Source organism: Lepisosteus platostomus, chromosome 12 (assembly GCF_059453375.1).
Source record: "Lepisosteus platostomus isolate fLepPlt1 chromosome 12, fLepPlt1.hap1, whole genome shotgun sequence".
Classification (NCBI taxonomy): domain Eukaryota; kingdom Metazoa; phylum Chordata; class Actinopteri; order Semionotiformes; family Lepisosteidae; genus Lepisosteus; species Lepisosteus platostomus.
In genome coordinates this window covers 31109866-31130252 of record NC_142622.1, presented here as the reverse complement: position 1 = coordinate 31130252, position 20387 = coordinate 31109866, and the positions used below count along the sequence as shown (strand labels likewise).

Genomic DNA, 20387 nt, shown 5'->3' with positions numbered 1-20387 from the left:
ACCACAGATCAGCTGTCAGTGGGGAGGAGAGCAGACTAATGAAGCCAATTCATAGATAGGGATTATTAAGAGGCCATACTTTGTAAGGGCCAATGAGAAATTTGCCAGGATGCTGGGGTTACACCCCTACTCTTTTCGAGAAGCACCCTGGGATTTTTAATGACCACAGAGAGTCAGGACCTCGGTTTTACGTCCCATCCGAAGGACGGCGCCTGTTTACAGTATAGTGTCCCCATCAAGGGGTCAGTGGGTTGCCAGTTGTGAGTTGCAGAGTGATATGGCTGCTGGCAAAAAATGTATTTTCATTGTGCCATAACATGTTTCCACTTACCTGTATGAAGAAGACCAAACTCACAAAGTGTCTGACCATTATATGGAACTGGGATACCCAAACTCAATACTTGTTTACTTGTTATCCAATTAATTGTGCTAAGTTAAATAGTGATTATTTCACATAATTCCTGTAATTATACTGATGGATCACAATTTTTTTCTTGGCACTGTAAGCGATGAGGAGTACCGCAATCTCAATTGTCCTTGAACGCATTCCTTTAAAGAACTAAAAGTGAAACTCAGGACTGTTTCAGGACATGAAGTTACTGAGGAAGAAAATTTAAGTAGCTAAGCTGGTATTTCATAAATGGATGTATTAATTAGTTAAAAGAGAAAGCCACATGCAAAGAGATAACAGCCAATAGCACTGTATCTGGGAAGAGAAACAGAGGTCTTGAATTATTGCATTTCTTTTATTGGCCTCAGGAGGTTTCAGACCTTTATTAGATTTCCGTACACTGTTTCTAATTTAAAAGATTCTGTAAGTATACTGCATCACACTGGGCAATACAAACTGCATTAGTGCAAAATGACTCTCAAACATGTTTGAATTAGGATTCTTGGAAGAAGACATTTTTAGGTTTATAAAATGACACCAACCATTATACAAGTAATAATACAGAACTCATTTTAGGGCTTTTGATATTCATTTTTTGTCATATTTCAAATGTCAAACAAGGACAGGAGGAACTTTTTTAAATAAAAAATATATTTTAGGCCAAATACTAGGTTCTAGATAAATTACTATATTGAGATAATGAATTTGTTTCCTGCTGCTCTAAATCAATGTTATTATGGTCATATCACAGCCATGTCACATGTTTAGGCACAAAAGAAACCTGACTCTAAGATCAAGATATGAATCACAGACCATTTCAACAAAAACATACAGTAGGTCAAGATATCATTAAATGTTTTCAGTACAAAACATGATCCACTGTCAAAATTAAGATACAGTATTACAAAGTTCTGAGATATCACATTCACAAGTATTAACAGTCCTATCAGCATTAGCAGACAGACCAGTTTCTGGGCAGACAGCTCAAGAATGTTCTGCAGATTTTCCTTTGCAGTTGCAGCTATCTCTCAAAGATGGCCTGTCACAGTTATTCAAAATTTTCAGAGCCTTGTAGACAACATCACAGACATTGTGAGTGATCTGTGAAGGACAAAATGGCATTCATTGTTCAATTAAACACTCCACCCCTCTCTGTCTTCTGCACCTCAGGTCTTCTGAGTCTGCAGAAAATCATAATTTCATCATCTCAGCTGGCAAATTCTCCTTTGAATGGCTTCTGAGCCATTTTCATACAGGTGGTGGTCTAGGCATTCTGCTGATAAGATAGATACTTTATTGATCCCGTGAGGGAAATTGCAGTGCAACAGCAGCTTAACACAGACAACACAGCAACAGTGTAATGAAATGATACAATAATACAACAATACAATACATACAATACAATCAGTACAGTCAGTGAGAAGTGCACTAAGAAGAGTTGCTCACAGTCCAGAATATACAAAGAACAAAACAGAACAGTATACAAAAAGTTGTATTGCACATTATAAATATAAATATATTGCACAAGTCCCTGGCATAAGGAGTTTATTTCTTTCTGGAATTACTTATTCTTTAGCCACTGCAGTTAGGAGGTGATTAAGCTGATTAATTAGCCAGATGTGATACTCCTGGGCTAGTGTGGTAACCTTCTTCCTTTTAGGACTGTCTTTGAAGCTGGTTTCTCTGGATTAATCTGCTGATTGTTAAAGCAGAACATCTAATTGTCCATGCAGCTCCTTTCACGGAGAGGCAACCTTAAATCATGCCAAAAGTAACCAGGCAGTATTCATGATTCAAGGGGGGCAGAATAATATATTTAATTTTTCATTCACAATTAGCAGTGAATTTTAATGTCTGTTTATACAGATTCCTAATGAAGTCATCGTGGCAAATCAACAGAAAAAACAAACTGAGTTTTTAAGTCATACACATAACTGTCATTTTTTATTGAACATCAGAATTAGAAATCTGTGAAATTTAAGTTTTATCACTGTAGTAAAGTAAAAAAATGTTCTTGTACTCTTGTTTCTGATATTACATATAATCTTGATTAGATACAAATGTCAGTGGATTTAGTTAGTAGGTTATAAAACAGTTGTAATCCACAATATAAGCAGAAAAATTAAATACAATGAAGACTATTAAAGCAGAAGTATTCCTTTAAAACTTTGGCTGTGCCAGAACATTTTCCTCAATTGGTATTGAAATACTAATAGCAATGAAAGGCAAAGACCAAAAGATTCAGGGTAGGTCTGTGCAGTTCAGGTACCATTGTCATTTTTCTTGTTTTTTAAGACAGAATATGCAGAGTTCCTTTTGTTGTCACAGTTTAGACCTGACTGGGCAGTATTTTAGGCTGCAGTTTTAGTTCTCGATTGTGGTAGTGTTCCAGACCTTTTTGCCTTGTTGTAATTTACATGTTTTTAATTAGAATGAGGGATATTTAATAGCTTGTAAGACTCATTGCTTGTAATGCTAGGAAAATCTAATTGTTTATTGGAAATTCATGGAAAAGGATTCACCATTAATCACTTATATTAATTTGGTTGTATGACTATAACCAAATATGGTTATATTTATACACATCCATGATTTCAGCACTAGTGTGGTGCACGCTTTAGGCACTGCCTAAAGACTCTCACAGACTAATGAGCTTTCATCTTTTTTAACAGCATTTATACACTGAGACTTACTATTGGTCCATGCTAGTGACTGTAATTTAATCATAAAAAAGTTTTTTTTTAATCAAGTTGTAAGTGTCGTGTCTGCGCTGGTTTCAGCACCGTGGGGCAGACTGATGTTTCCATAGTAACCACCCACACTTCCATTGTCCTGTCAATGCCGGTTACCATGGTCGCATAATGAGACAGAAGGCCTGGCAACTTGTGCCTGATTATTAGCACCTCATACCTTAAATGGTGCAGGCTTCTTAATGCAAGGTCAGACTGCACTCAGCACTCTGGCATAGTTCGTTTCTGAGCCTTGTTCTCTAATTCCAGTGTTCCCTTGTTATGTACTCCAAAGTTCCTGGTTCCCCAGTTGTTAGCCCTGTTCATAAGTTCCCGTGTTCTTCTTATAGCACCACTTGGCCCCAGTATGTGTACAACACTGCTGTGTCGATGCACACTCTCCCTATCTGGTGCCAGCTCCCACTCCACTCACACCTTGCCCCCAGGTTGTTTGACATCCCCTGCCTACTGTAATATTCACATTGCACTTGGGTGCTTCCCCTGATTAAGGTCTGGAGTGGTGGACATCAGAGTAGGCTCTGGCCTGCTGACTGGAGAAACTGGGGCAGGGAAGCGCACGCAAGCGGCCGCAGGGAGTTTGTGGTCGTGCAGCATGGAGTCAAAGCTAGAGAAGTCAGATGAGACACTGTCCAACGCACTGTGGAAAATCCATGAGTGTACTGTAGGTCAAGCAAGGCAGGGTCCAAGGGAGAGAGACACTTTAAATATTCCTGGCTGAGGGGGAGCCAGGTAAGGAATCCACAACAAGCTCTACAGTGGGTTCACAGGAACAATGACAGGGACTCAGGAACACAGGAACAACAGGGGTAGTAACCAGGGAACCAGGAACTTGAGAGTGTGCAACAAGGGAATACAAGAATTACTGAACAAGGCTCAGAAACAAACGATTGAACTACTCTATGCCAGTGTGTCGCGTACAATCTACCAGAAAAAAAGTACCCTGCAACATCTAAGACTGGGGAGCTCATAATTGTGCTTAGGTAATCAGGCTCTGTCTGCGTCCATGATCACCGGCATTTGCAGGAGAGTAGAAGTGTGGCCAGTCACCACAGTAATGTCAGTCCACCCCATGATGCTGGAGCCAGGGCAGACATGACAAAAAGAGCATGAAAAATTTAAGCAGTGGGAATACGTTTTTGCTTAATCTGTTTTCCAGACAGTTTCTCCAGCCTAAAGGCTAATGTCTGATCCATGATATATATCATGATCTGCCCAGACTAAAAATACGATCTTAAGTGCTGTAAATTTAGAGCACATCACTAACAAAAGGATGTCCATCAGCACTGTGTAAATCCCAGAGAAATGCAGTTTAGGATTAAGTAGAGCATAAAACATTTATAATGAAAGGAATCTGTAAAAAGAAAATGGTCTTACAGCTGTGTTTACCCAAGCACTATTAAACAAAATAGCTATAGAGAATTCTCAGTTTTATAGTACTGGGAATTCTGAATATGTCATGAAGTCCTTTGAGTTGATTAGTTCTGATGAAGAGTACAGATTCAATGAAAGTAGTTTTTCCTTTGCTTATCATTGCCTTTGATATTTTGCTGTTGGTTTTGTCCTGCAAAGATGTAGATTCTCTTCTTTTGCATTTAAGAATTCTAAACACATTTAATAAATCAGTCTCTGCCTGTGCTTCTGAAACTCTCACTTTTGAAATGTGTCCTTAAGCCTGTTTATTATTAAGCCTGTGCTTAATAATATTTGATAATTTCATACTGTAAAGTGGTCAGATTTAATTAGGTAATTAAATGTGATGAAAACGTGGTTCCCTATGGTTTCCCTCTAACCTGTCGTTCGCTTCAGGACTTCATCATATTTTTTAGTTTTCCTTCAAGCTGAGCTGAATTGAATCTTTAACTGAATTAGTAAGTTTCTTGTCTTATTTTTTGTAAGCTCCGTATAATGTGGTGTGGTGTATATCAAGTTACCTTTAAAATTGCACGGGTAACTTAAAACAAAATGTTTTAAAGCATAAATCAATTTAAAGAAGGCCTCATTAAGCAAAATATTAATTCAGTTGAGGCTGCAGCTAAGCTGCAATGGAAATAACAACCTGAAGCCACAGAGGTCCACAGAGACCAGAGATGGGAACCTAGTTCTACCCCAGCCCTGGTGGGCCACATTACATTAGCTTTACGAAGTCTGTTTAATGAAATCATTTCCTACTTTCGACTGGGGAAAAGAATGAATTTGGTCCAGTCATGTAAATAATTGTCTCAGTTACTTAATTAAGAGTAGAATGAAAGACAGAACATTCCTGGATTGGTGGCCCTCAAATAAGCTGGTATTGCATATGGAATTAGGCAAACGTTTATATTTTCTTGTATATTATGTAAAAGGTATTAACAATTTGCAATTTCTGCCTTATCAGTCTATATTTCTGTCTAGCTTTGCATATACCGAATATTGTTATTAAACACTGTTTTTACTTTGCAGATTAAAGACATTTTGAAGGGATCCCTCCGCTTTAACCAGAGCCAGTTGGAGGCAGAGGAGAATGAAGAGATCACAATTGCTGATGACCACTACTGCTCCAGCACTCAGAAGGGTGGAGACAGAAATGGACACAAGGGTACCAACAGAGAAAGGCCTTTCTCTCTCAGAAGCCAACAGGTGAAGCCAAATGTACCTCACTACCGTACAGTATCTCCCATTCCCACCTTTTATGGGAAAGAACGGCGTCTTTCTAATGGCATTCAGAAACAACAAAAGATTAAACCAGAAGGGTATAAATAACATTAACGCTACTTAGTGGTGTTATATTTCTTTATAAAATAATAAAATACATATAATATTAATTTATTGTTTTTAATGCGTCTCAGTACCTTTCAAAATATCAGTTTGTCTTCTGTCATTTGTTTCTTTACAATTTATTTCATGCTTAATAATTATAATAATAATTTATTATAACAATAGTAATAATAATAATAATAATTCCTTACACTTACATACACTTTTCTGAAAACTCCCCTCCACCACCACCAATGTGCAGCATCTACCTGGATGATGCGACAGCAGCCATAGTGCGCCAGACAGTGATAACCACACATCAGCTATCAGCGGGGAGGATAGGCTTAATTATATTAATGACATTAGGACTCCTCTCAGTATAACATATGCAGTTCAATACAGGAACTAAATGGCTAAATCAGTGTAGCCTTTTAAATATAAATACTGGCAATCAACTATGTGGGGGCATAAAAGAAAAGAATTTAAAAACTAGTGGTCACAGGTTTGTGGAAATGAGTGTTCAGCAGGGAATCAGATTGTCTATAGCAGTGGTTCTCAAACTGTGGTACGCGTACCAGCAGTGGTACGCGGAGCACCGCCAGCTGTACGCCATATGATCCATAGAACTTTGTTGTGTGTGCTGAAAAATCGGGACGGTTTTCATATTTTCTATTTTAATACGTGTTGAATACACGGCCTACGTACTGCGATACAGTGCGCGCTAATACTTCAGTGGACACGAGATACTCTGTAATTCTATACCACTCTATAGGAATGCGTGCTACGGACGAAGTGACCAATTGTATTTTAAAAAAAAACTATCTCCAGCAAATTGGGAGGTAGGAGAATGTGCGTGATTTTGGAACAATGCCAATGTTGTAAACACAGGAATGCATATAAATAAGTGCTACTAACGCTTGTAATCTTGTGAGCACAGGAAAGCATGATAGATAACAGCAAAATATTTAAGAACTGTTCTAAGTTAATTTGAGAAAAATACACAGAGCCTCTCTGCGTTTCGCTCCCATGCGCATGAAATAAAAACTTAAAATAAATACGGAAATAAAAACGGAAACGGGGAAAAATGCAAGCTTGCAGATTGCTAAAGCAGGTAAGCTCCACACTATTTTTGAAGAACCTTATTTACCGTTGGCAAAAGAGCTGACATGTATTATGTGTGGAGAATAAGCTGCTAAACAGCTCGACCTGCTGCCCCCCTGAAAGACACGGTCATTCATAGAATTATTGAAATTATATCAAAAGTACGCTGATAGAGGGCGTTAAGATGAGCAGATGTTTTTCACTGCAATTAGCTGAGTCTGTAGTCAGTTTGGCCAATTCACTTGTTTACGTTAGATACGAGTTTGAGGGTACGTCCCATGAGGACTTTCTGTTATGTAAGCCACTACCAACAGGAACTACAGGAGAGCACATATTTCAGCTTCTGAATTAATTTGTCGAAAAGAATGGCATCGACTGGATAAAATGTGTCGGAGTTTGTACAGATGGTGCTAGAGCGATGACAAGCCGACATAGCGGTGTAGTTGCACGAATTAAAGAGGTTGCTCCAGAAATTAATGGACGCATTGCAACATTCACCGCGACAGCTTTGCCATCAAGAAAATGCCTGACGATTTAAAATCTGTTAGACTCTATTGTGAATTGTATCAAGGCTCGAAAAATGAATTCACATCTGCTTTGCTCGACTAAACAGGCTCACCCCTCTCACTGAAATGGTGCTTTTTAATTATTTTTATTTGTTGTTGTTACTGGTTTTTTCTGTAAAACGCTTTGAAAAGCCACATTTAAAGGCGCTATATCAAAGTTTATTATTATAATATTTATTATATGTATGTGTGAGTGTGTGCACGCACACTCATGTTGGTCATTGAGAATTTCTGGGGTTCCTATGAGATGATGACTTGTAGGTGGTACTTGGATGCTTTGTTTGGATTAGGGGTGGTACTTGGTTCAAAACGTTTGAGAACCACTGGTCTATAGGAAAAGGAACAGGTTATTTGTCAGCTGGTGAGAAATGTATTGAGTCAGTGGGGGTGGTAATGTCTGAAAGTCTAAAACATACCATTTGTATTTCTTTATTTGTCCTCACCACTACCCAAAACAATCCCGCTGATTCAAAACAGCAGGAGGACTCATATATCAAATCCCTTTGCATCTATTTTAGAATGAGTCTCACATTATCCTGTCAATGTCATGCCAGTGTCCTTTAAAATTTCAGTTTTAAAATGTTACATTTCTGTTTTTCAGTTACAGTTCTAGAAAGCTGTAGCTGTTGTTTGTCAATGATGGACTATCGTGGTAAAACTATTTATTACGAAATTGTAAATTGCATAAAAAAGAGAAAACATTTTAATAGTAATACTTATACAGTATGTACCACACAAATTGTATAACATTACAGCAAGTTGAATATTGGGCAATTTATTGTAGGATGTTTACCTTATTGGTCTTTAGCAACTCCACTGTTGTGTTTGCTGTGTGCTGAGGCTTGTTGTCATGTGGAATCTAAACGTCCTCAGTTTTAGTTTCCTTGCAGAGGGCATGATGTTTTCTTCAAGAATCTGTTTTTCTTCATCCCACATTCATTCAATCCTGACCTGTCCCCCAGTCGCTGCTGCAGAGAAGCGCACCCATAACAGAACGCTGCCTCCATCGTGCTTTAGAGAGATGGTGTTCTGTTGGTGACGTGCTGTATTGGGTTTTTGCCAAATGTAACATTATGTATTTAGAGCAGAAAGTTCTATCCAGGCTTCATTAGACCACAAAACTTGTTCTACATACAGTAGCTGTAGAATCTCCAGAGAGTTTTTTTGCATACCTCAAATGAGACTCAATGTGGGCTTTTGTGAGTATTGTTTTTTTCTTGCCACCCTCCCATACAGTCCAGACTTGTGCAGAGCTTGGGATATTGTTGTGACACATGCACACTGACAAGTTTTTTTACATAAAGGCCTGTTACCATTCGCCTTCTATTTCTTAATGATGGTCTTGATGGTGTCGCTAGGGATAATTAAGGCCTTTGGAATCTTTTTTATATCCATAGGCAGAGGCAGCTGATTTTATTCTGAAATCATTAGAATCACTACAGGTGAACACATTTGGAATTGAACACGGGACTGATTACATACAGGGACTGATTATTTTATGATTTGGACAGCAAATGGTTTTAGCAGAGCTAATTTACAATTGCCATTGCTAAGGGAAAATACACTTATCCAACCCATTTTCATTTGTAATCACTTTTCAAAATGTTTGAGCATTTGTTTTTATTAATTTTTTTGTGTTTGTATATTACACAATATGTAAATAAAGGTCAAATAAATTCTGATTTACAGTAATGTGTCTTGATTTCAGGCTATTAGAACACAGAATGCGTTACTTTGGAAAGGGTCTGTTAACGTTCTATACGCACTGTATTGTAGTCCACAAGTAAAGTTAACCTGCCCATCAAATTGTTTTAGGTTTCAAATGACTTTGTTCTAACTTTTAAGACTTTGCATTAGCTTCAGGTTTAATGGTGTGCTCTTTTCTGTGTTTCTTTAAGGCTACATCAGAATCTTCCTTAAACTCTGAGGGAAGAAATTCAGATGATTACATTTTAATTTCCCAAGATGATGATGTTGAGCAAGATCCAGAAGAAAAGAAAGACATCACAGCCTCTACAGCAAAGGTTCCTACTTTCCCAAAGGGGGTAAAGGTAACCCCAAAACCTGAGAAGGAGGTTCCTCCCTCAGCGGTCTTCCAAGACCCTTTGATGACCATGGCCTCTGCTTCATGCAGCACTTCTGGTTCCAGCCCTGATGATGACAGTAGCAATAGCAAGGACTGTGATTTTACAATAGTAAACCCTATGGATCTCTCATGAGCCTCTCAGCTGAAAATCTGAACTAATGTGTCTTTGCACAGTCATACTGTATGAGCTCTGAATAGTCTTCCTGCTTTTTATTTCCTGTTCTCTAATCACCACGTTAACATCTATGTATCAAAGTCTTCAGCAGCAACCTTCTAATACCTGCATGTACTACTGTACATACAGTATAAAGCAACATTTTGTGAGTCTGAGAAAATAATGGGGGTTGAGAATCTGCAGTTTTAATTATTTGGATTTCAATTTAAAATTGCTTAATCAGATTTTTCCAATTCCTGCGTATATATATTCTCTGTTTTTATTTTTCCCTTAGCTAACTTGTAGATTTTAAAGAAAAGTACTGCCATCAAACAGAAAATTATTATTTATGTTTTTAAAAATAATCAACTACTTGTAAAGATCTAATTCTCTGGGATGGATGTAATTCTTATAAAAGGTGTGCATTGCATGACAGAATATCCATAGGAAAACCCTTCAAAGCAATTTGGAGTTTGTACAAAATTAAAGTTGCAAAAAGGTTTACTTCATTCAGGTCTCAAAAAAGTCTTGCTGGTATCAGAACTCTAAAAATGCTAAATGTTCTGGGTACATATTTGTGTATTTGCAGACTGGGGTGCTGTAACTGTGTTATGAAACATAGCTGCAGAGCTTGTTGTGAAGGTGGCGCTGCAAGGGAAGTGCTTCTAGGACATTTCTAGATACAGTGAATTGGTACCAAGGGAGTGTCATTACTTCACCAGTTCTCCCTAACAGAACTGTTCTCATTCCTTCAGTGTTTTTACTTTTATTTGCTATTTTTGTGACAAACTTTTTTATTTCTATTGAATCTATTAACAGAGTAAGAGCTGTATGTTTTGGTAACACATGAAGTTTGAAAATGAGATCACAACAACTTAAGTAATCTCCTAATTGATATACAGTGTCTTCACCTACGTCTACAACAAAACCATGCATAAAAATTCTAAAATATGAACAATGTTACACTGAAGGTACTGGTACTCCTTGAAGTGTTGATGTAAACATATTGAACATGTACATGGTCGTTAAAATCATATAAAAAGATATTGCTAGGTCGGTTACAGCAAAATCATCAACCAATTACATTTGCATTTTTTTTAATGATATACTGTAGCTCTACCAAAATGGCCAAGAAGAAGCTTTACTGAAAGATTAGTATTAGTTAAGTGCATTTTGAACTAAAGGACAGAGAGGAAAATCATAACATAGCAAAACTGTTCCAAGAGACAGAAGTGCCTAATCACTGCCAATCACTGCTGAAATGTTAAAAGATGTATATGACATTAAACAAGGTACAAGAGTTAAAAAGTTACACAAGCTGAATTTTAAGTAGTATTTTCAAACATCTATTTCTTCAGTTGTCAAATCTTTATCAAAAAATAATTTTCTTCTCATACCATATTGACATTCAGATTAAAGCAGATGATGGCACTGTTCACACTACGAACATGTAAGCTTTGCTGTGGCTTTCAACTCTCCTTCTCGTTGTTTTTCAAGATGTTCCCACTGGTGACATTGAAGTGGTTTATGAAACATTCATTCTGACTTCTTGCCGTGCCTTACATTGAACTATTTAACCTTACTCCTTTACAGGTTGGTGTTAAAAGACACAAGCACAGCATAACCTGTGAGAACCATTGCACAGTATATTAAGGATGTAGGAGGCTTTTGTAAAAACACCCCCATCCTGGGATACTGTTACAAGATTGACATGAATTCCATTATATCTGATATGTTTAGTGGTTGACCATTTGTCTTGACTTGCTGAACTAAAAAGTAATAGAACTGTACTTTGCAGTCATTGCTTGTCCATTTCATTGCTGCTCAAAATTATTATTGCCTTGCTGTCATCTCCACCATAATTACATGTTGTGTAGCATTTTATATTTTTTAATCAAACAAGATCTCATTTCCTTTTGTGAAAAATGACATGTAGTGTATATATACTATATTAAACTGCCACTTACTAGGTGTCTGTTATAGTGAATTTAACTGCTAGGTATTAAATATCTTAAAAATGAATGTGTAGCATAATGTTAATATAGCCTGAGCTCTCTGTGTCCATTATGATGTGTGGACCCAAAAGTATCAATTTATACATTGCTTGCTCTGGTTTAAGTCCATTTGATTTTCATGATTTGGATTTGAGGATTTGCTTAAGGTGTACAGTTTTACTCATGAATGTAGGAAAATTTATAACTGCCTCATTAAACTTATGTGACTAACAATCTTGATCAATTGTCAGTGTTTGTTTGCATCAGTCATGATGTGTCTGCATCATGCAAAGAAAATCCTGGGAATGTTGTACATATTTGTGTGTGCATATACTGTATGTACACTCAAAATATTGGAAATAATTGTGAAAATAAAGAACAAAAAACATTTCAAAGTAACATGATCGAATGTTATATAAATAATACTGTATATCACATTATGACTGGATTTCATGATTATATCAATAAGAAGATGTCACACCAACAGAGTGACTGTGGATCAATTAAATGGATATGTAGCTGCCCAAAACCCTTTCCTGAGAAGAGGTAACCAAACAAAAAGGCTGAAAATTGCAGCAGAAATTGTTTTAATTGGTTGCTGATATGTGTACTGTATATTTTGTTTTAGAAGTAATGACACCTGCACTTTTACAGCTAGGATATTCGTAAGACCTCTTCTGTTATGCAGAGAATGTAGCCTGAGGTACTGTATTTAACTTCTGGACACCTTGAGCTTTCCGTTTCAGCCACTTACAGTACAGTATATTGCCAATAGCTGTAGTTTCTTATGTTAGTCTTATATAACTCCTGCTGAAACTTGGAGTCACGCTCCAATCTGTCACATGGAGTAGCCTTCACTTGCTAAGTATAGGGACCCTTAGAATTCACTGCACTACAGTAGCATGCACACATTTTCTTATTGTAGATAGTGAAGCTTATTATAATAACAACAAAGGACTACTGGATTGTTGAAATTTTCTATGAGATGGGATTTTATCTTTACTTTTATACTGTACGTACTTACAGTATATACCATTTTATACTTAGCTTTTTTAACTTCCATGATTATTTCCAGTACTGTATACTGTAATTACAGTATATGTATACTGTATATAGAGCATAACTAGCAGAATGCTTAGGAACAAGTAAAGGTTTATTTCATGCTGGAAAAAAAAGAAAAGACACAATGTTTCAGTTGTGGAGCCTTCTTCAGGTGTGAGGGAAAGAGGAAAACCAGCAGTTGATAAAGCAAAAGTTGGAAGTGGAGAGGAGGTGAGAGCAAGAGAGCAGCAGTATCGACTCTCAGGTGGTGTGAAGTCAAAACCTGCAAGTGAGTAGAGAGGATTAGAAGGTCTGATCCTAGTTTCAGGATAATTTTGGTTTCAGATGTCTTTCTGCAATGGGAGTTTCGAAACCGCTTTATGAGAACGCAGATGGAGAGATCAATATGATCACGGCCGTTAAAGTAGAAATGTGAATCTATGGGTTTGATCCTCACAGTCCTGACATGTTCCTGACACTGTAGATACCTGGACATTTTCTGCAACAGATGCAGTAAATAAGGTTGCTGGAAATACAAGATGTCATCTGAGTAATCAGGAATTGTCTAGAGGGGCCTTGAATGTGCAGAATGCACATTTGTATAGTTTGCTGTAAGCATGCACCACATCCCACAATCCCACATGTAACAGAAATTCACTTATTGAGCTAATTTCTCAAATGCCAAATTCTCAATGCCCTTTTGGATTCTTTGAACTGATGCCATAATCATGGGTGTATACTTCCAGTAGCGGACTATTTGATTCTACAAAAAGACAAAGTTTCTTAATTGCTATTACTGTACCTGCAAACAATCCTGGTAGGCTTGAAATCATTCTACCTGGGACATCTGGGCAACTACAATGTGCACAAAAGAACTGTTACCTAGAATAAATAAATGTATTATTTATCTGACATGATCTAAACAAGGAAGAGAAGAGGTAAGTTTACACTCATCAGGATACTCTTGAGTGACACAAACACAGCTTGGGTAGTACAAGGGTAAGACTCTTTAATCTTTAATTCCAGGAACAGTTGTATAAGTAGAGATGTGCCTGTTAAAATTTCGGCCATCAATGATATACAATGTACTGTATAATGCTTGCAAAACTTCAACTTGGGTATTCATTGGGATATATTGTCCCCATCACTATACTGGGACATCAGGACCCACACAGACTGCACAGTGAGCACCCCCTACTGCTCCCACTAACACCTCTTCCAGCAGCAACCTTAGTTTTTCCCCAGAAGGTCTCCCATCTTGGTACTGGCCAGACTCACACCTGCTTAGCTTCAGTGGATTGCCAGTTATGAGGTGCAGGGTGATATACTATAGCTACTTATATAATTTAATGATGTTTTGACTTTATATCTTACTTTTTTCAGTGTATGCTTTCTTGGTTTAGATAGTATTAATGAGTGATTTTATTACTTTACAGTGGTGCCGGCTGATTTTAATCTGTTTGACAGATCCTTATTGTTTAATAATTGGAGCTCTCTATGATGTATTAGAAGTACATACTTCACTCGAATGGAAAAAAGTCTGTAAATTGTGAATCCCTTCCTGGAAAAGGTGTTTGTATATGAATACTTCTTTAACTGGTTCCGTCTCTCATGTCTTCCTAGTGTTTCAGTAGACAGCTGTGACATAATTAATTTCATTATATCTGATTGCTCAATTTTGTAATTTTATCATCATCATCAACATCTTAATTTGTTCATAAAATTAATCTTTTAAATCTCTTTAAATTTACACAAAGGATCAAAGAACTATTCACCACATGTAGACAAAATTACATTTGGATTCTCTTCTTAGAAGGCAGTGATGTTTTTCATTAGATTTAAATTTAAATTAATATTGTGCCAGATAGAAACACAATAGTCTATTGGATTTGTGCTCATTTTCCAACTCAAAGCAGTCCTTTAAATGAGTTCAAAAGTTCATCAGAAAGCATTTTTACCAGAAGGTGCTTATTAGTTTAAAGATAAACCACATACAGAGATGAGATAAACAGTGGCTGTCTAGGTCATTCCCTTGCAATGAATATGGAACTCTTTCTCTCCCACTCAACTTTAACATCTGTTCTGTTACATTTTGCATCTGCCTTTGTGTATATGACTTATATACAGCATACGCTAATGAACACCTTTGCTTTTCTGTTATAAAATTGTTGTAAATTAAATGTGCATATACAGTGAAGATACAAATATGTATATACAGCTCAAAGAAAAGATCTTAATTTGTACCTGAAAGCAGTTGTTAATGTGACCAATCAAATGATCTACTAATCATTCTTTTTGCACACTACATGTAAGAGTCTTGAGTCTTTAGTCTTGTAATCACAATTAATAATATATCAAAGCAGAACACTCCTTTGTGCTAGCATTTTGTTATAAACAAATATATTCCTTTGCATAAATCACAATTTCAAGCTTGATTAGGGGACAGGTTTTGCGTTTGCTTTTGAAAGAGTCAACAATAGTACAACAGCTAATTACAGCATAATTGGAGAGTCGTTTTTTTATTAAGATTATTATGGGGCAGTACAGTGGCACAGTGGTTAGCACTGCTGCCTCACAGTGCTGGGTCTCTGTGCTTAATTCCTGGGATGCTACTGTAACTGTGTGGAGATAGTATGTTCTCTCTGTGTTCAAATGAGTTTCTTCCCAGAGTCCAAAGAAATTCAGATCTATTTTCTTAAATCCTTCATTTACAAATTGTTTGAGGGCATGCTTTTACTAGTAAACACTTTTTCACTAGTGACCAGTACTTCTCCACTGACATACAGATTTTGTTTGATGTATTCTTCTTTCTTACCTCTTTAAATCCTTTATACCTTTTTTCTGGTCTGTAATGTGAAAAACAGAGTTAAATCAAAGGTGTTTTCAAGGTTGATTGTAAAAGTGTCCTAAGTCTGCTAGTAACATCTATATAATTGAAATCCTGCTTATTGAAGACCTCAATAATTATCCATCATTTGTTTCCTTTTCAGTAGCAATCACAGCATGTTTGGACTGCACAGGAGGGAAGCTCTTTGCACTTCATTAGTGTAAAGAGAACACACTCCTCTTAAAGTAAAAATGGCTCACAGGCTATTTGTAGTCAAACTGATTTTAAAGTCTCATCGTTCTAAACAGAGTTTTGCAAGAGGATCTAGTTTCCCACAAATGCAAAGTACCACCAAAAATGACATAATGAATAATATACAGTAGTTCCTCACTACTTTATTTTTATTTCTACTTTATTTTGAAGGATTGTGGCTGGTGAGCTTGCAGTATTTTCAGTGGGAGCTGTGTTATTCTTCTGTCAAATGTCTTTGCCTTGCTGTATGCTCTGTGGGCTTGCAGTGTGAAAACAACCAGGTGGCTTCACAGTTCAGGTTTCAGAGGACACATGTACAGTACTGTATGCTGGTTTTGCATTTCTCTTGTGCTGGAGTGGTAGTGGTCGGTGATGGTCAAAGTTGACTAATAACTGGTACATAGAAAATAGAGGGGTAAAAAAATACAGTAAAATACCATGTTTGCCAACAATTTGTTACATTTGGTACAGTAAGTCAAGCTGTTGTGCAATCAAATCAGCACATTCAGCATTCAATTGGTGGTAGTAGAACTATAGAAAGAAAAATGTAATAAACCATTTTAGTCTTCAGATCCTTTTCCATCCTGCTGTGAGCTGTAAATGTTTCAGGTTTATTTGCAATGATCTCTTGTACTCACATAATTCCCAGCCTTCTTTATAGTTGGTTTTAGAAGACAAGAAAAAATATTGATTTTATTCAGTAATAGATATTAAAATCTGAAACATAAAATATTAATGCTTTCATCAATGTGTGTGACAGCTTTTCTCAATTAACGTAGAAAACAACCACTTAATGTAAATATAACACAAAAAGTTTCATAAAATAATAAAAACAGGTCAACTTTCAAGTTATTGTACTCATAACTAGAGTCCTCCTGTATTTGAGCATTACATTTTTCTACAGATTAGGTTGTTAGTCCAAAAACATTTTAAAAAATGTACTTGCATTCTTATGACTATTAATTTCATCTAAAACTGGCAGATCAAAATCCACTCTCTCAGCATCTGTAGTCCACTGTGATTTATGTATTTGTCAATGTACAGTAAACATCCAATATGTTAAAGAGCATTTACCTTTTGGAAAGTAATGAAACAGATCTCTTATAGCCCCCAAAAGGCACTGTTTGGTCTACTTACCTTTCATTACAACACTCTGAATTTTTCCACTCTCTTTTCTTAGGTAGGATTCCTCCTTGCTTAATTTTTATATTTCTTCTAACATTTCTATAGATCTTAATGAGGCAGATAAATATTGTGATCTTTCTCTATCGAACTGTCAGGGTGAAAAGAAAATAAACATTGATTCCTCTTTAGACTTGACATGAAAACTGTATTAGCTGTTCCTGTGGTTTAGTTGTCAGTCATCTCGCCTGTTTAAAGAATTTTTTACAGGACTGAAACAAACCTCGAGAGCTACATGTATACCTTAAAATACTGTCATAAATTTAATTGTCCTACTAAATTGCTCCCTGTATTGACTTTCATTTGAATTGGCTCTTCTGTGTGAATCTGCTGATGATTTCTTCCAAGTTGTTTGACTAAGTACTGCAAAAGTCTTCTCATTGCATTTTTAAGCTTCTTAGCTTCTTAAGAAAGTAATTTTGTTGAAAACATTTTAATCAAAGGGTATTTTGTCATATGTACTTTGAAATATAGCAGAAATAATCATTTGATTTGTTGTTCCTTGATTACCTTTGATTTATTATTTAAAATAAATATCAACACAATAATTATTTCATTACAGGATGTTGAAAGTGATAACCTGAGAGTAGGTATTGAGTTTACTGCTAGCATCACAGGGTTTTCTGTAATGAGCATGTTAGTTTTATATTTCAGCATTCAAAAGAATCAGCATTGATGATTGATTTTCAAACCACAATAAAAGTAAAATGTACACAGTAACTTGTAAACCATCCAATTTACATAAAATAATAATAATAATAGCTTACACTTATATAGCACTTTTCTGGACACTCAACTCAAAGCACTTTACAGGTAACGGGGACTCCCCTCCACCACCACCAATGTGCAGCATCCACCTGGATGATGTGACGGCAGCCATAGTGCGCCAGAACGCTCACCACACACCAGTTATCAGTGGGGAGGAGAGCAGAGTGATGAAGGCCATGATTGGTAAGGACCAATGGACAATTTGGCCAGGACACCAGGGTTACACCCCTACTCTTTTTTTAAGAAACACCCTGGGATTTTTAATGACTGCAGAGAGTCAGGACCTTGGTTTTACATCTCATCCGAAGGACGGCGCCTTTTTACAGTATAGTGTCCCCATCAATATACTGGGACCTCAGGACCCACACAGACTGCACAGTGAGCACCCCCTACTGCTCCCACTAACATCTCTTCCAGCAGCAACCTTAGTTTTTCCCCAGGTCTCTCCTCACCACTGATAGCTGATGTGTGGTGAGCGTTCTGGTGCACTATGGCTGCCGTCACATCATCCAGGTGGATGCTGCACATTGGCACATTGGTCTACAAAATACTGTAGATTAAAATTTCCAGGTATATTCTGCAATTCAGAATGGCAACAAACCTTCTATGTGGCTTTGGATCTGTGCTTGTGGCTGGAAGGTTGCTGGTTCGTATCCCGCGGCCGGCAGAGGAATCCTACTCCATTGGGGCTCCTGAGCAAGGCCCTTAACCCCAGCTGCTCCAGGGGTGCTGTATAAATGGCTGACCCTGGGCTCTGACCCCAAGCTTCTCTCCCTGTCTGTGTGTCTATTGGAGAGCAAGTTGGGGTATGTGTATAATTCTTTAAACAAGAAATTGTATATGGCCAATAAAGTGATCCTATCTTAATCTAATTGAAACTTTGCTCTCGACTAGAGATGGTTTTGCTGACTGATAGTACTTACTTATCAACTCTGCATGCAGATCACATTTCTACAGTGAAATGTCTGCTGTATAATCTGTACTTATTCGCTTGTACATCACATTACATTAGTCATTGCAGTGACTAGAGAACAGGAAGGGGCTCATCACGTCACAATTCTAGGGAACTCTCCCTGTGGCGAGACCAGGAGTTTGTGACAACATGGTGACTGAATACTTTCACGATTTTGTGTTTAATTCGAAATTTGTCATTTGTTTTCTATACTGACAATTTATTTTGTTACTGAGATTTAAAATCCAGTCTGAAAAATTGGGACTGCAGTTCCCCTTTAAATGTTTATACTTATAAAAGGGGCTACTTAAAAAAATTCAGCAGAACAGCAAGGTCTTGGTGTTTATATTAAGTATAAACCTTGCAAAATGTTGCTTCTAAAGCATTTTTTTTACTTTGAAACTTTAGTTAACAAGATTCCATAGTAAATAAAATTGTCAAGTAGCTGTATACAAAACACAGATTATTCTGTTCATATTTATTGAATGGAATTGCTAGTACGTAGTGTGAGCTCTCATCGGCAACATGAACAACTAATACTTTTATTCTATGCTGAAAAGAGAAAGAAAACACAACTTTTCGGCCGTGGAGCCTTCTTCAGGTGTGAGCTACACCCTCACACCTGAAGAAGGTTCCACGGCCGAAACATTGTGTTTTCTGCTCTTTTCAGCATGGAATACTGTATTACTTGTTCCTTGCAGCCTACGCATGCTGACGCAGCTACTCACATGAACATAACTTGCAGCAAGTCATGATTTCTTTTGTCTTGCAAATCACAAGACTTTTGGATAACCCAAAAGATTTTCTTTCTTATCTGCATGTGATGATGATCTGTGAATGATCATTATGATGATAATTTCAGACATCACAAGCAGTTAGTATGCACAGTTACTGTCTGCTGGCAGAGACTTACTCTAAATGTCAGCCTAACACAAGCACATAAGCAACTGTTCCAAGAAATGGAGAAATATATTCTTTCAGTAAGAGGTGGGATTAGGGTTGGACTCTGACTCATGCATTAGCAAACCAGGAAAATAAGAAAGATGATTTCTATTCCTACCAATTTACATTTATTGTTTGGTTCTATGTATTCCCAAGTCACTGTATAATATATGAAATAAGTAATTCAAAATATAGGAGTGTTTTTGAGAAACCCATTGAATGGGTACAGAGGAGAGGATTAACCCTAAAACCAAGCACACCTGTCTCAGATTAATGATACAACATGATGCCTTTATCTTTTTAAATTTTACAAATGAACATTTGAATTCAATGACCTATGCATATTGGTTCATACCATAGATTTTGATAAATGCAATGATATTTGACGTGTTCACGTAGAATGTCTCTCACCCTTTTGACATTTTTTTTTTTAATCCATAAGGTCTTGCATCCTTTTTTGGTCCTAAGGCATGTTTGGCAGTAAACCATTGTTTGCACTGAGCATTAGACAGCCCATTTGAGATATACTGGACCACTGACCTCAAGGCATTTCGATCTAACCTTCCTTTGCTCAAGGATCAAAACAATATGACCTTGCATTATTGTGCAAGAGGCTTTATGTGGATCTCCTGTCTTGAGGATTGATCA

General features: G+C 37.0%; 1 protein-coding gene across 1 annotated transcript in view; it reads left to right on the top strand.

Annotated features, from left to right (window-relative positions):
• Nucleotides 1-12015, top strand: part of tbc1d5 (TBC1 domain family, member 5) — a 234540-nt gene extending 222525 nt beyond the window's left edge. Inside the window, exons 22-23 of the mRNA XM_088601617.1 lie at nucleotides 5581-5757; nucleotides 9440-12015. Coding sequence (XP_088457743.1) covers nucleotides 5581-5757; nucleotides 9440-9760 — 498 coding nt within the window. The 3' untranslated portion in view covers nucleotides 9761-12015. The remainder of the gene's footprint in view (nucleotides 1-5580; nucleotides 5758-9439) is intronic.
• The last annotated feature ends 8372 nt before the right edge of the window (nucleotides 12016-20387 follow it).